Source organism: Larus michahellis, chromosome 10 (genome assembly GCF_964199755.1).
Source record: "Larus michahellis chromosome 10, bLarMic1.1, whole genome shotgun sequence".
NCBI classification, from domain to species: domain Eukaryota; kingdom Metazoa; phylum Chordata; class Aves; order Charadriiformes; family Laridae; genus Larus; species Larus michahellis.
In genome coordinates this window covers 12,550,398-12,566,751 of record NC_133905.1, presented here as the reverse complement: position 1 = coordinate 12,566,751, position 16,354 = coordinate 12,550,398, and the positions used below count along the sequence as shown (strand labels likewise).

Sequence of the window (16,354 nt, the reverse complement as noted above, 5' to 3'; positions counted from 1 at the left end):
GGAGTAAAACAATCTCTTACATTTACAAAAAGTGGCTATTAGTGCATCAGTTAAAAACCTATTTAGTATATAGAACAAGGCCAATACTGCAAAAACTTACCTGTGAGTGGTGGTTTGACTTTAGCATAATTCTTTTATGTCTTGTTCTTACATTTTTGCATCTAGATTGTGTTAAGAAGTATAATTCCAGGTGGGTTTTGATCTGACTGCTCGTGGAAAGAAGGCAGGGAGCTACCTGTGTGAAAGAGTTTGAAAATACAAGACGGGAAAAAAAAAATCCCATAAGCACATGCCCGGGAGTGTTTAAAACCACTGTCAGTGTTTAATACTGGAACCTTCAGCATCAAAGTGTAGCACAGTCCACCTAAGCAGCAGTTGCCTCCACTAGGTGACAGCAACAGTAAATTGTTTTCCTTAACACATTTAGAAAAGATTTTAATCGTTGATTGTGTCACTGCGTGACCCATTTTCTGGGAAACCAACTTGAGGCATCTTAAGAGGTTTGTACTTACCTTCACCTTCCCTGAAAGCTTGGCAGTTTCAAGATATATTAAAGCGTACAGCCAAAAGCATACTGCTCCTTTTGAAAATAACAGTCTCAGATTGTTAATGAACAAAAAAACCACAGTAGATTTCCTTGGCCGAATCCCACTATTGTTCCAGCTGCAGATACAGAACTGGTACAGACTGCGGTTCAAAATCACACCTTGAGTTAAAAGAACAAAAAAAACCTGTCAAATATTTTTACGTTACAAACATGTAAAAGTAAATCAGCATAGCGTGTAGATTTGAATATTGACTAAGGCTAAATTTGTCTAATAAATAATCTATTGTGAAGTATTTGCTTATTCTTGGCAATACACTAAAACCAGAAATCGTCTGTTACCATCATTGGTTTCATTAGAATTTGCTCTAATTGATCACCCGTGTCCCAAGACACACGCTTTTGTTCGGCTGTATTTAATGAAGGACCATCAACAGATAATGCAACTTCAGAAATAACATTTATGTGCCATTCTATTTTTCCTTCTTTCTGTTTTTCCAATTTAGTCTCTGAACCATAAAGTGTACAAGCGACAAGGCTGCACTGGAGTTGCTTTTGCATCCAACACGTAATGACAGTCAATTACCTGAACTATTATTTCCTACTGTAGAATAAATCACTAATGCCAATTACATTAAAGTCATGCTTTTATTATGTGTTTGAAGCACCCAGTCAACCGCCAGGAAACGTTATGTGGAATGTCACCGACTCCAGAGTAATCCTCAGCTGGGAGGAAGTCAGAGCTATGGAGAACGAGTCCGAGGTGACCGGGTATAAGGTAAGTGAAAACAGGCCAGTGACATACCTGAAAGCAATCCAGTGTTTGCCTTTTCTTGTTGATTTGCAAGGCAGTAAGTTCAGAAGATGCACAAAACATCTAAACCATTTCAGTAGTGTCTCCTTTTTATAGATTTAAATCATATTCTAACCGTGTCTCATAAACCGTGGTGCTCTTACCATTAATGGTTCACTAAAAGCCTTTTCCTCCTCAAGCAGACAGAGCCAGGACTGCAGGCATTGCTGCCAGCTCTTGGAATCCCACTTGTCCAAATATATAACACTTGGATGTTATAACATATATGATACTTATTATAAACATAAAAAACTTATCCCAATGTATAACATTTGGAAAGAAAGCAAATAATCCAAGATTTAGCTGATGGATATAGTTTCCATTGCTGGCCAGGTATATTTTATTCATATCACATAACATCAAACTGATATTCTTAAACCTTTTTCTTCTTGCCTACTGTGGGACATGCCCATTGGCTTGATAGAAACTACATTACTACAGCTGCTCTAAATCTGATCAGCGCACAAATGGCCAAATATTTAAATGTCATATATCTTAAGTATGTTTAAGAGAATATCTGAGGATGTTCTCAATGAGCAGCGTACAGCTGGACCCCACATGATATATTCCTGCATAAAAGATTTATGCTGAAGACCTGACTGTGCCGTGTTCTGAGGTGTATTGGCAAGAAATACATGTTTACAGCTTAGATAAGCCACCTAGTTTCATAGATAGTAGCTGACCTAAAAACTTACCATGAATAGTTCCAAACTAGCATACTCTGTCTCCCACAATTTGGGTTCCCCTGAGGGTAACAAACATTGCTGAGTATACAAGGATAAACCGAATTTTGATTAAAGCTGGTTAATTTTACTGAAGTAAAGCACTTAGGGGGTCTTTTTTATCACAGAAGGCAAGGGCAGTACGGTTAACAAAAGTTGGTTTGCCAGGAAGGGAAGAGCCAACAAATGACACTGAAAATGCCAGAGCAGCCATAGCTCTACCTCCCGTTCCTTAAAACGCAGGACCCCAGCAAACGCTGTTAGGTTTCGTGACACAATAATCACTCAGCACTTGCAGAACATCTTCCAACATAGTCTGTAATTTTGATTAGTTCTCTCCTTCCCAAACCATGTACTGGCATAAGCAGTTGATCTAGATAATGACAGATTCCAAATGATGGGATAATTTATAGAACAATACATTATTGACGTACTCAATAGAATATATTACTCATTTGTTATCATTATACATTGTGCCATTTTAGATTAAAGCTGGAATAAAAGAGCTTGATCGATGTTACTTTCTTTTTTTAAATGTAATTCTGCCCTATAATATTAACTGAAAAAAATCAGATCTTTTCTCTCATCAGAGTTTTTTAAAGACTGAAACCTTGTTTCCAGGGAACACATATAAAAATTGCAGGGCAGGTCCTCGTGGAAGAGATGACGCATTTCAGCTGTTTGCTTGTGTGGCAGGTTTTGTACAGGACCAGCAGCCAGAGCGACATGAACGTGCTGAACACGGACAAGACAACCGCTGAACTTCTGCTCCAGTTTAACGAAGATTACATTATAGAAGTAAAAGCAACAACTGATGGCGGAGACGGCACTAGCAGCGACCAGATCGTGATTCCCAGACTAGCCAGTAAGTTGAAGCCGAATCACTATTATTTTGCCACGTGTTTATGCAGGGTCCCCAGCCAGTATCAGAACCTCCTTTATACCAGCCACGGTATAGAGAGACACGTCCCTGCCTTATGAATCATTACTGACTTTGCAGTTGACACCCAGCGGTTGTCACAGCTTGTCTTTGCAGGAACTGAGTCCTTACAGATGGGGAGAAAAAAGAATTAATGCTTCTATGTTATATGGTAATAACGTAATAAAAAGAAAAGCAATTAACAGTCTTCATGCCCTTACACATGACAAACTTCATTCTATTGAACTGGTAAATTACCATGTAAATCAGTATTAAAAACGTTAGATTTTTTTACTTTTTTTTTTTATTATTACCTTGAAAGTAAAGATCATTTGTACAGTGTCAGCATTTTGCAATACATTTCTGTAGTTTTAAAATATTTAGTGTACTTTTGTGAATTTTAATTGCTTGTCAGAAATAATAATTTACAGTAATTTTTGCTTAGCATCGAGGAAGAGTAATAATTTGACTCATACTTTCATTTAATCCTGACCTTTTTCATTTGTCGCAGGTATGGATGCGAGAGGTTCTGGTCCTTCAGTCTTGAATATCTTCAGTGCATCCAGCTTCTTACCAACAATACTTTCCTTGATTCTTAATTCAGTGTTGTGATGATACATTTTCATTTGCTGGCAAAGGAAAAAAAAAGAATTGGTTACTACAGAAAAGTGCTTTTTTAAAAAAAAAAAAAAAACTGCAGTGGTTAATGCATGTTTTTCTTCTATCCTGACGTGTTTTTAGATTGTTTATATTTCACTGTAGGTTGAAGTAAAAAATATCATATAAAGTTTAGCAAATCCTTTAAAAAGGAAACTAAAATGCCTTAATACTTGAACCAAAGGAGTTTACATATTACATACGTCAGATACAATGTAAGAGAGAGGGAGAGCAATGGCACTGGGATCAGAGTTCCGAGGAAGAGCTTAGCTCAGAGAGAAACTCCATTTCTGCAGCGACACTGAATTCTTTGGGGTATGTTCTGCGTTGTTACGATAACATTCTACATGCGAAAGATGAAATCAGAGACGTGGCGTTTCAGTAGGATGATAACATGTCGACCAAGCGGCCATTCTTAAGTCGGTGTCATAATCCGGTAGGCTTGGATCAGTTTTCTTACTGCCCTTTATAGAAGTTATTATAAATCTAGCAAGAAATCAAAGCTGGAAGGTAGAGAGAGTCACAGTCTGGATGTTAGTTTTGCACCGCCCACGTTGGGGTGTCCAAGAGGCCGGGCTTCCACTCTTAAGAAATGATTTCCCAGCCGTGTTTCAAAGGCGGCTCTCTGTTTTATCGCAGCGTACGTTTATGTACCTTTTCAAACACCTACCCTTCCTCTCCAGCAATAGATTTAGAAGTTAATTTCCTTATATCCCCACCTTATATTTCTTAATCAGGTTGTTTATTCATAACCGAGTTCTCCCACCTTCAGGATCATTTTTGTTGCCCTTCTCTGAACTCCAGTCAGTGTGTTCCACTAACAGAAGTGCGCCGCTGTAAGCGTTATTGAAATGCGGTTGCACCATGGCCTTACGAAAGGGGACTGCTACCACCTCCCTACCTTGTGGTGCTTCCAGATACACAGCCCCAGATTAGCTTGCTCTTTTGTCTACTGCACTGCGCTATAAACTCGTCCTTAATTCAGTGTTACATTCATAATTCTCCTTCCTGCTGCTCTTTAACTGATTCAAAACTGTCACCTGGTCTGGCACTCCAACGCACCCCGGTACTGTCATATGATTCTGGTACATTTATGGTAATACTATAGGTTATAATAAATGAATTACACAAAGACACTTCAGGCTTGCTATTATAGAGAAATCTGTGCTTTCTTTCATAGCAATATATTAAAGATACGTTAAACCCGGTACATGTGACTTTACTCAAATCAGCCTTTCAGCCACCTTTGAGAGCTGCCCACGCACGCGGTAGAGCAAGTGTTCATGTGACATAAAGCAGATCCTTTTTAAATGTTTTGGTTTTTTTTTTTCATCTCACAGTGTTATTACAACACACAGAAAAATAAAGGGAGAGAACCAGGATTAATGAAATTATGGTAGCACTGTAGAAAAAAATACCTTGATATGCATTCAAATAGCAAATTACCTTATTAGTATTACATCCAGATGAAAGTATGTGCTAACTGTTGAAGTAAGCAAGATCTGTATATACTGTACATATATAGTTATAAATGGCTAGTTGCTTTTCAATGTGGCTAACCAGTGATGTTTTCAGACACTTGCAAATGGGGGGGCGGGTGGGAGATGGAAAACCAGGTGTTACTAGTAAGTATATAGATATGTTTCATGCAACAAAGGGTGAATCTTTCTATTCTTGTTTCACAAAATTCTAGTCCATGTTCCTGTATTGCCATTTTTCACGCGATTACATTGTATTATTTAATTTCTAGTTATATATCTCCATGAGATATGTACCGAGTACCTTGTTTCATATTGAAAAGTTTGAAATTTATCCTTAAACTTCCAGTTGTGTGTGTATCCTATGGTTATCTGTATGCATTTTTTTCTATTACTCTAATAAAATATTTATTACATTGAGGGATACCAGAATATTTCAAAGCAGTATTGCTTGTCTGTATTATATATTTGCGCAAACAGGGATTTACTGCATCTAAAAATCCTCACCTACGTTCTTTGTAGTATTTCTCTTGCCGTGGCAGGAGAGGAGTGGTTTCCCTCGCAGTAGCTTTGCTGCCCTGAGACGGAAATTCTAACGCATATACCCAGAAATCTGCAGAAATCGGGGCAGGGACCCGAGGTTCTGCTGCAGCTTCCCAGCTCCAGCTCTGCCGTAGTGCAGGTTTGCGGCACCACAGACACAAAGCCCCTTCCCTTCCCGGCTTGGTTTCCCCTCTGTCCAATTAGCCTCTTTCCTTGCCTCTGAAACAAAGAAAAAAAAAATATATTGAAGAAGAGTTAGTTCTTTATAATAATTTGTTTACTATAATCACTATTTAGCATTAAATTGCGTGGCTTGTTCTCCCTGCAAATTGCCTATTCCGTACGTACCGCGGCTTCCCATAAAGCCAGAGACTTTGAAGCAGTAAAACCTCCTCACTGGGAACGTGGGCAAAACAGAACTACATATTTTAAGCGTTTAAAGCATGGCTTCTACCTGCGTTAATAGGGAGCTAATCCAGATGCTGCAGTAAGGGTTAATAGTAATGCCAACATGTTTACAAGTGTAGACACAAGAGGCAAAACTGAAGGAATTTTTCTATAGTAAATCAAGTTTTCCCTTTCAGATGGTTCAAGGGGGACACCTGCCTTGCTCTGTATTTCCCCCAATGTTCAGATTCGTCTTCCTTTAAATTGACTTCTGTTTGTTCCTCATGTCGTGTTAATACAGTCAATGTTTATTTCAGTAATAAAACTGACTTAATTATCCAGGGAGAGCTGAAAAAAAAGAAAAAGTTCTTACTTGGAAAGTACAGGAGGAAAAGGTGAAGAGCCAGTACGGGATAATGTGACAGGTCCCTGCACCTGCCCACCTCTTGCAGGCTTTTCCAGAGCAGCTTCTGACACTAACCAAGTTCAGCAATTCACTCCTGGGGAGGAAAATTATAAAAAGAAAGAAAAAAAAAATCAATGATAATAAAAAACAGGAACAACATTGCTTGTATGCCTGGAACTGCGGGTGCTGGGGAAGGTGTTTCTGCCATCTCACTTGTACTTGCACCAAAAATAGCCAGCACTTTATCCCTTATAATTGCTATTATTTGAAATCCAGTGAGACAGAATAGTAGGGTTGAGTTGTAGTTTTTAGGAAACCGCCATTGTAGAGCGTATTCTTTTCAAGACCCTTTCCAAAGCGGTAGCTGTGTTCCTCCAAGCTGGGGGAGCAGGGCAGGGGAGCCCCCGCCACTCGCTGGGATGGTTCGGACCGTGACTCGAAGGGTCATGGTGACGAGGAGAAAGGACACAAACCAGTCCTGCCACCACCTGGATGCACACCAAAGAAAAACAAATTTGATACAGCTTAAAAAAAAAATACGTTTGCAACGGCACGTGCTGCCTCTGGAAGCTGTGACAGCCTTTGGTGGGAGCCGGTGATGGGAGTGCTGGGGTTTGGGATTTGGAGATCTGGGGGGTGAGGACCATTTGTTAGGTTATTTTAGGTTTAAAGGTTTTAAAGTTTCTCACCCTGCACCACTATTCCCCCAAAGTTTGTTTTCTGAAGGGTTTCCTGTACCACCTGTGTAACGTGGCACCCTTTATATGAGGGGACTTGGTAACTCCTGTACTTCCGCGGTCTGAATTTCTCAGAGGTAGCTAATACATGAATTTTTAAAAACGCCTTTTTCTTTGGACGGTTTACTCTGTCGGATACATTGCGAACACGCAGGATCCTCTATGAATACAAAATGAGTTTAAAAACTAATATCACTTTAGCCCTAAGAAATACTGGAGATCTCCATTTTCTACTTAATTTGCCTTTCAGTGGCAGAATGCAGACGTGGGCAGTGCCTGTCAGGTTATATATGTTATGTCTTAATAACAGGCAATAAAGCAAGCTGTCCTGCATGAGGGAGTGCATTAATCTGACAGCTTTCTGTCTGAAATAAATAACAATGGAATATTGTGAAAATAAAATGAGTTTGTAAACAGGCACCTACTCTCTTAGGAGAAACAACCTCCTCGATTGTTTTATGCTAATGCTCTGAACTCCTGAAAAGCAATAAAAAAGGATATGTTTAGTAGAGATATAACTGAATGTACGTTATTGTTGTTCTATTAAGCCTGCTTGATAAAAAGAGGCACTACTTTTCTTTAAATCTGATGCATATATAGTGCAGGCTGCAACATGATGGGTGGGAGGTGGGACACCACTTATCTCTATCTCCAACTATCAGACTTACCCTCTTGGGAAAGAGCTTTTCTGCAAAGACTTTTCTTCGCAGTTCTTAGGTGCCTTCCCAGTCCGCGTACAGCTTGGGTCTCACCGGGATGCGGGAGGTACAGCCTAGAAAAAAGGACAGATATTTGTCTTTTTCCAAGCTGAACAGCTATTTCACCAGCCTCAGCAAGCGGTGGCTGCTGCACCCTGCGCCTATGGGAGCTATTCATGGCTCACCTTCGGCTTGGAAGCCTTTCCCAAGGTCAGCTCAGGATGCGGACACCTTGTTTGCGTTGGTGGGACCGGTCGCTCCATCAAAGCACTGGCTGCACGACGAGGAGGTGGAGGCAGATGCTCCCTTGGCATCTCTCCCAAAGGCCAGCGTGTCCCCCGTCTATCTCCAGGAGACACCCTCGGCGTACACATGTATGTCTGCACATAAGTATACTTTCCACAAATACAGACAGTTGAGAGTCTATAATAACCCCAGCCTGTCACCAGTTTTGAGTCTATTTTCATGTTTTACTGACAGTATTGCCAGTCCTCTGACTCCTGTTCTGCCTCTTGTTAGGGGCATCAAAAAGTTCCCCTCCCCAACAGTTTGATATTTCTATAAACAGACACTCGCCTTCCCCGTCATGGGTCCTCTTCATCAGCTTTAACCGCCACGTTGCACTGTCTGCGATGGCTCTTATTGTAATTCATACCATGCTCTTCATTTGCTTTGGTTTTGAACTCTCTCTGTTTTGAGACTTTTCTGTTTGTGCATGAGAGTGTTGCGTATTAGAATTTCACAAGACCTTCATGTGCATCTTTCCTTTGTTTTCTTCCCATCTCTAAGGGTCAAGAAAACTTGATAAACTCATTTGCTATTAAATTTCTTTTCTTGAGCTCCTTGCTGATCTTTTTGAGATTGAGAAGTATCTTTTTTTTTTTTATTAAATGCACAAGTATGGGAGACGCGCCAGTAACCCTATGTAGCATTACTAACACACTTTCTTCCCAATGTACCTAAGATTATTTTCTTACCCTTTAAGAGCATAATTAGTCCCGTGAGGTCTGGACCATGCCTGCTGTCTGGGCTGTGCTCTTCATTCCATCTCGGCGATTAATTCCCTTTGGGTGGGAGAACATCAAGGCATTGGCAAATGCTGAAAAAGGAAGAATCAAAAGCATCCCGGTTAGGAGCCAATAGACAGGATGCAACTTCGAGATGTTCCCTTATTAATTCAGCCCATGATAATTTAAACTCAAAGCAACTCCTAGGACAAGGGGACATCCCAGAATTGTCCATCAGGAAAGAGCCCCTTTTGAGAGAGTCCAGCTCCTTGCTGCCAGCTCAGCTTCTCCAGCCTCCCAAATCCCACTCCCCCAGGATGCAGAATGACCCAGCTGCCAGAGGAGAAGGGACACAGAGTCGCTTCCCCCCCTCCATTGCTGAGGGTGCAGGGCTGGCACCCTCCAGCAGCACAAGGGGAGGGTTTGCACACCCTTGGTCAAAGGTGGGACCTAAAAACAGCCACCAAACCAACTGGCCATTAATAAAAATGCAAACATTAAAATGCTTCCTTTGAATGAAAGCTCTCCCCGAGCCCTTAACGCAGCAGCATCCTCCCGCCCCGGGACTCAGGGGGCCCTGGTGTTCTCCCCACCTGCCGCGGAGCTGCAGCACGAGGCGGGTACTTCAAAGCCCATGTCGGGACTTATTTTATGCCCTCTGAACTCCTCGCTCTGCAGCCCTAGATAGAAGTGCAGATTGATTCTTCTTTGTCACCTCCAGGGAAGGTGCTGCCAACACTCCCCTGAGGTTCGAGCACCTAAATGAGCTCCCCCTGCCCATTAATTTCAAAGGAATATCGACAGGCAGGAAAGGCATTCATCGGGATTGCTCACCCTGGTGATTTCATTTTAGGGGATCTTTCCATTTTATGCTGGAACACAAGCAATGACCTGTTACATCAGCTAAAGACATAAAAAGAAACGAGGCAGAGAAAATAAGGGAAAGCCCTCTCTTTCATGCCCTTTATAATACAAATAATAAATCATTTTGCCAACTGAGGACCTGTAAAAGGAGTCTATCAACAAGGACGTGTGTTTAACAAGAATTTCTCTCATTAGCAATCCAAGGAGGGCCATGGTTAAAGCAGACAAATAATTTAATTTTTGTCACACTTCCTAATATTGCCACCAAACCGAGGCATTTAAAGTTACACTTGTCACAACACAAATTATCTATTTCAACAGCAGAGCTCTCAGCTGAGTGAACGAGTTCGTCTGCAGTGAGAACAGATCATTTCATCAACTGCATCTGATCGTCATTACTTTTTGGATATAGGACGTAAATCGACTATAACGACAGAAAATATGGCTTTGGTACCTTTACAGCAGCTTCATATGAGACAAAGGGGAACTCTTCTGCCACAGCCAAAAGCTTCTGCTCATGTACTGGAAAACAATGTCGTGGGGTTTTGTGTTGCCTTGGAAACATGAAAAATAAAGCGCCATTAATTATCTATTTTTAAGCAATCAGATTATCCAGCGCTGAGGGCCTGATCCAAGGGTAATGAACCCCCTACCCCAGTTTCAGCAGACTTTGATGGATCAGCCCTTCTGAACAAGGAGAGGAAGACGCAGAACAAAGCTCAGCCAAGTTTTATGTCTGACTGCGGGTTCCAGAGGAGTTACCAGAAGGCATCAGGCAGACGCTCAAAGTGGTGGATCGCGGTGGTTCCTTCTTGCCTTCACACCCGTGACTTTGTTACCATTGTCACTGGTTTATTTGTTAAAATATATGCCCTCTTTTTTCAAAGAGGTACTAGCAGCATCCCCGCAAACACATACACAAGACCTACATAAATCTCCCGTATCCTTTTTCTCCAGACAGGAAATCAGGCTGATAGTCCCGGTCATCAGCACAGAAGCATGAGTTCAGCCAGACCTTCTGCTATCGTTCTTTCTGCCCAAAATAGTGCCAAATAACAGAGTCTCTACTATTATATCTTCTGTACAATCATTTTTAACCTTTAATTAAACATTTTTTAACTACAGACTGCTTCTTTTCCTTGCTCTAGTAGTGATCCTAATTATAAATCTCTATGCAACAGGTGAAGACTAGAGTCAACCTCTTCTTGTGGGCGTTTGAAGTTGTTCTCAAATTTTCTTTTGGAAAGGCTGTTCACCCTCCCCACCAGTACAGTCCAAAGCAATCAGCTAAAATTCCAGCCACAAAGGTATGGAAGGACAAAAATAATTCCAGTAAAATCTTCTTAATTTTCTCTAGGAAGCTTTCTCATTTATGAACTATGCAAAGTGTTGCTTCTCTTTCATTTACAATGAATATTAATCTTTGTCTATCAACCCAAGCACAATTTTAGAGTATTTTCCACTCATTCATATTCTCCAAGGTTGACATCATCACTAAAGATCTTTGATTACCTGGTTTCGGGTTTGGGTTTTAACCCAGCAGTACTTGACACCATTGAAAGTATTTCATTAACCAGGCGTGGGATCAGGGTGAAGTCCCTCCCGTGTTCCGCGCAGCCTGTCGGAAGACAGGCCCACGCTGCCGAGCTGGAGAAATGTCAGAGTTGGCGACTCTGGCACTGGTGGGAACCCCGTGCAGCGGGCAGAGAACGAGCCCGGAGAATCATAGAATTGTTGTGGTTGGAAGAGACCTGTAAGATCACCAAGTCCAACCGTTAAGCCAGCACTGCCAAGTTACCGCTAACCCATGCCCCTCAGCACCACAGCCACATGTCTTTTAAATACCTCCAGGGACGGCGACTCAACTCCTTTCCTGGGCAAAGCCACAGCACAGCCTGGACAAACACAGAGCACAGAGGGGCTTCTGCACCGAGGGGCCCTTGCAGTGGTCCCCATTTGCATCCTTGGGGCGTAGCAGGGGACAGAGCGAAGCCGTATTGGCACACAGCCCCCCACAACGGTGCAGTGGGCACACTCGTCCCTTCCAACTACACTGACCCATTCTTGTCTCCATGGGCACGACCGAGCTCCAGCCTCACCTTTAGAGGGGTTGGCACTAAAAAAGGGCACAGTTCAGCCACAAACCCACAGCTGACTGCACCACTTAACCCCAGGAGCCGGACTCGTCTAATTCCAGCCACACCTACAGCTTTTCCATTGTATGCATATGCTCCTATAGAATCATTTAGGACCTTTAAGATCATCGAGTCCAACCGTTAACCTAGCACTGCCAAGTCCACCACTAAACCATGTCCCTATGTGGGGCCACCACTTTGCCCCGTGACCGTTGGCATTAGCATATACGAAGTTCAAGATCCATTTCAGTGTTTGTAGGCGAAATGCACGGGCAGGATTTCAAACTGCCACCTCCACTTAGGAGGTTAATGAGCAAAATACACCAGCGACTGCAACTTCTCCTGGGTCTCTGGCTGCCTCCTCCCCACCTGAGCTGCTTCGCCTCTCAGCATACTTCTAAAGAAACATAATTAACATTTTAAGAAAAGTAATCCACCAGGAGCATCCGTTTGTTGAGAAAATCATCTCTAACCAGACTCAGACTGTTCCTTTTCTCCGTTGACACTGTTCAACAACTACAGCTGACAGGGATCGTATGGGACACTGGTGACGGGCCCCACCGTTTGGTGGTCTGTGCTGGGGGAAAGCCACAGACCCAGCCCCGCAGCTGGTCATTCCCTGTCCCTCCACCACAGCCCGGGGCACGGGATTTGGAGCTGCTGCCCCCAGCGCAGGGCCAGGGCACAGCCACCTCCCAGGCTGCCGGAAAAGCACCACTTTTGTCACGTAACACTATGCAAACATGGCAAATGCTATTTTTACATTCGCTCCCAGCTATTTTAAGCAAAAAATGTGCTTAAAAATACACCAAAAGACAACCTTTTCCTTTAGTTAGTTATCCATTTCTAAATGAGCTGTTTATATCAGTAATTTTAAGTTTTCTTTTCTCTCTCCAGTTTTCCTCAGGAATAATGCCATTGGCAATCTCCAAGAATCTCTTGTGACTCTTTCTGAAGGTTAAACTAACTACAAGAAAGCTGGATCAAAGGCAAAGAAAAACTTTATTCTAGAAGCACAGAAATATTTACATAACACAAGATAAGCTAGAACTCCTCATTTCTACCATGTAGACACGCCTGTAAAAAGCATATAAAAATAGGCCATTTTCAGTTCAATTGGGGAAGGGAGGAGAAGAGCTATTTTATAGCTCATGTTAAGAGAAGAGAGACAAGGCTGGCAATCAGCACAGTTTGTAATGCGTCTAACTGAAAAGATCCAGAGCTTCCAGGGTTTCCTGCTGGAAGGAGAGGAATCTCTCAGAGCCATTTTCATGCACAGACAGAAAACAGAGTACAGTATCCCACCACGGCCTGGGGCTGACGCCTCCTCTGAGCAGCAAACCAAGGACCACAAGGAGCCCAGCTAAATAAGCCAAAAGTTCAAACATCAAATGACAAACCTGACTATTGACTGGGAAACGCCTGCCAGAAACAATCAGATTGATGCAGGCAGCCCCCAGAAAGCAAGAGGAAAGCTTCATTTCAACCTCCTCTTCTGAGCTGCTCTCTGAGCTCCCCAGCTGTGACCACAAATTTTGGCAGCAGTCTACTAATAGGACTGATGAGAAATAATGCAAATTGACCTAGGGTTGGTCATTGCAGAGCAGTAATAAAAATGAGATAAAAGAGACATTTTTCCCAACATATTTCTCAAGAACTGGCCTCTTTTTGGCCAGCTCTAGTAAATTCAGAATAATGGGAAGTTCAATACGTTTATTGATATTTATTCTAATGAGTTCATCATCTCTCCTCACCGATGCATCATAACCAAACCCATGAATGTTTCAATATCAAACACCCACTTCTGCCTGCCCTCAGAGGAGCAGAGCTATCCATTCTGCCGTTACTTCTAGTTACTTCTGCCGTTACTCTAGGAAGAAATGAGAAAGGCCATGTTTTAAATTAGACCCATCTGGTAAAGGCTTTCTTGAAAAGATGAGATTTATGTCATGTTTTGGAGCTATCAGAGGCAGAGGTTTCCCAGCAGTGGCCATCTACCTTGGATAACTGCTGCCAGGCCTCAAGATTATCAATTAGTCCATAACGATTGTTTACACGGAAAAGGGTCAGGAGGCTGACCTCTGAATACAAACATCATGGTGGAGTCTAATAAAAGCCCAGGTAACAAGACAAGGAGTCTTCTACCCAGCATCGCTACCCAGCACCTCCCTTCCCCCTTCAGGAAAACAGCAGGACTCTTGCTCTTCTTTGAATTCAAGTAAGAACCGAGATGCTGCTGCTCGTGGCCACTTTCCTACTTAATTGGAGTATGCACTAGAAAGTGTGGGACAGATTCAGGACCCTCCCCCTGCCCAAGGGGTTTTAACTCAGTATCTGATTTCCTTGAAGCCTCACAGATTAGAGTCCTCTCTTACAACCACCACTGCCCACAGCTGCCTGAACTCCCAGCTCCGCATCTAGGATGCTTTTAGAGGTGAAGGTACCATGATATCTAGACCCAGACTGATGTCCTAACTAGGCTCCAACACACACAGCCCAGGGCATGGTCACAGCCACAGCTTCAAGGCTAAATTGACACAAACCACCCTTCCCAAATCTCAGAGTAATCTCAGACCACAACCAGGCTTAGACTTGGTTTTTTTCCCCTATTCTATGCAGTTTCAATTCATTTCCAACGCACCATGTGCTCTATTCTCTGGTCACAGCGCAGCTGAAGTGCAGTCACACGAGTCCTGCCATCACTAAAGCAGCTTCTGTCTCGCTGCTCTTATCGGGGCAGCACAGGGCTGGGACCAGCTTGTAAGGAGAGAAATTGCTTACATAATTTATGATGTCTCTTGTTGTCAAAATAACCAGACAAGCTCAAAAATATAAGCAGACACTGTGAGGAACAATATGCTTAAAATGCTGAATTATATGGTAGTGGCACAGAACGGGAAATACTTGAAGTTAGGAGAGAATAAGAATGAAAGGTATTAGAGAAATGTTAAACATTTTCTGTATTTCACCCATCAATAATGCATCATACGTTGCTTTAAAGACAGAAGATGATGACATCCAGGTGGCTCAAGGAAGGTATTTGAAGTGCACCAAATAAACATTACTGCAGTAAATGGAATCTGCCGGTGGCATGTCACACCTGGAACCACCAGGGAAGGGACCTGCCAGACAGCTGCTGTGCATGGGCCCTACAGGCATTTTTCATTAGTGATAAGGAAAAGAAGTGTTTGGACATCTATTTCTCTATATGTGCAGAAAACCTAAGTTACGGGAGCACAGTAACTCGTACACAGAGAAAACAGATGCGCAAATGAACATGCCAAAAGGCGCTGGAGCATTGCTGTTCACAGAGGGAAAATCTTCCTCCACACACCTACGGCAGGGCAGGACTCCTGGCTCCCAACTTCAGGATCTTCTTGCTTTAATAGATGAGGACCAACATTTGAGAAGAGAAGGCTCCAGGGAGACCTTACAGCAGCCTTCCAGGACCTAAAGGGGCCTAGAGGAAAGATGAGGAGCGGCTCTTGATCAGGGATTGGAGACATAGAACAAGGGGGAATGGTTTTAAACCGAAAGGGGGAGATTTAGGTTAGATAATAGAAAGGAATTCTTTGCTGTGAGGGTGGTGAGCCCCTGGCCCAGGCTGCCCAGAGAAGCTGTGGCTGCCCCATCCCTGGAGGGGTTCAAGGCCAGGTTGGATGGGGCTTGGAGCAACCTGGTCTGGTGGGAGGTGTCCCTGCCCGGGGCAGGGGGCTGGAACTGGATGATCTTTAAGGTCCCTTCCAACCCAAACCATTCTCTGATTCTATCTAAAGTATAGACACAGAAAACTGAGGGAGCAGCTGGCCGTTTTCTAAACACCAGCAGCCGAGAAGATGCTGATTGCCAGGTTGTGGATGGACACCACACATTTTAAAAATTAAACTATACGTTGTTGGGAATGTTGGGTTTTTTTTAACCACATCAGTTGGATTTCTGTCTGTGGGAAACTTTTCCTCAGAGAGGCTCTTTTCATAGAAACAGCAGGGCATGGAGTGGTAACAGCGTGAAATGAGAGATCTTGAAAAGCAGCGCCGTTCTGCAGGAAGCCCTGCATTTGCATGTTAAGCTACATCGATTCCCTGAATGCTCGAGACACATGAAAGCAACCCCAGATTTTCAGTTAGCCGCAGATCTTTTAGCTTCAGCTAAAATTTAAAGGTCAGGCATGTTTAGAGCTCTCTGCATTCAGCTGGAGCAGCGTTACACGCTCTCTTTCGGAAGAGAGGGGAGACAAGTGCGGGCTCAGCCGTGCCGGGACGTCGGGGGTCACACTCCCATCTGTAGCAAACAGTGTCTGACATCGGCCCCCGTTCCCAGTGACGGTGGCCCCGATAAACTGGGATGTTGTATGGGAGACAATTCTCTGATATCGATGACCTTAACAAGAGCTTTTTAGCACTT

At 43.0% G+C, this 16,354-nt stretch overlaps 1 protein-coding gene and 1 long non-coding RNA gene across 4 annotated transcripts in view; one reads left to right on the top strand and one right to left on the bottom strand.

The window, feature by feature from the left end:
- Positions 1-5,605, top strand: part of CNTN3 (contactin 3) — a 113,901-nt gene extending 108,296 nt beyond the window's left edge. For both annotated transcript variants that reach the window (XM_074603053.1, XM_074603055.1), the window contains exons 19-21: positions 1,210-1,322; positions 2,816-2,984; positions 3,550-5,605. In XM_074603053.1, the coding sequence (XP_074459154.1) occupies positions 1,210-1,322; positions 2,816-2,984; positions 3,550-3,650 (383 nt within the window). In that variant the 3' untranslated portion in view covers positions 3,651-5,605. The remainder of the gene's footprint in view (positions 1-1,209; positions 1,323-2,815; positions 2,985-3,549) is intronic.
- LOC141749488 (uncharacterized) overlaps positions 1-16,354 on the bottom strand; it is a 44,180-nt gene that overhangs the window by 4,182 nt on the left and 23,644 nt on the right. The window contains exons 2-12 of one of the 2 annotated variants that reach the window (XR_012589368.1): positions 10,270-10,369; positions 8,130-9,043; positions 7,915-8,018; positions 7,672-7,723; positions 6,477-6,603; positions 5,681-5,935; positions 3,532-3,667; positions 2,730-3,165; positions 2,093-2,142; positions 513-706; positions 101-235 (exon numbers count right to left, since the gene is read on the bottom strand). This is a non-coding gene — a long non-coding RNA (uncharacterized LOC141749488). The remainder of the gene's footprint in view (positions 1-100; positions 236-512; positions 707-2,092; positions 2,143-2,729; positions 3,166-3,531; positions 3,668-5,680; positions 5,936-6,476; positions 6,604-7,671; positions 7,724-7,914; positions 8,019-8,129; positions 9,044-10,269; positions 10,370-16,354) is intronic. The other variant, XR_012589369.1, reaches the window with a different exon arrangement.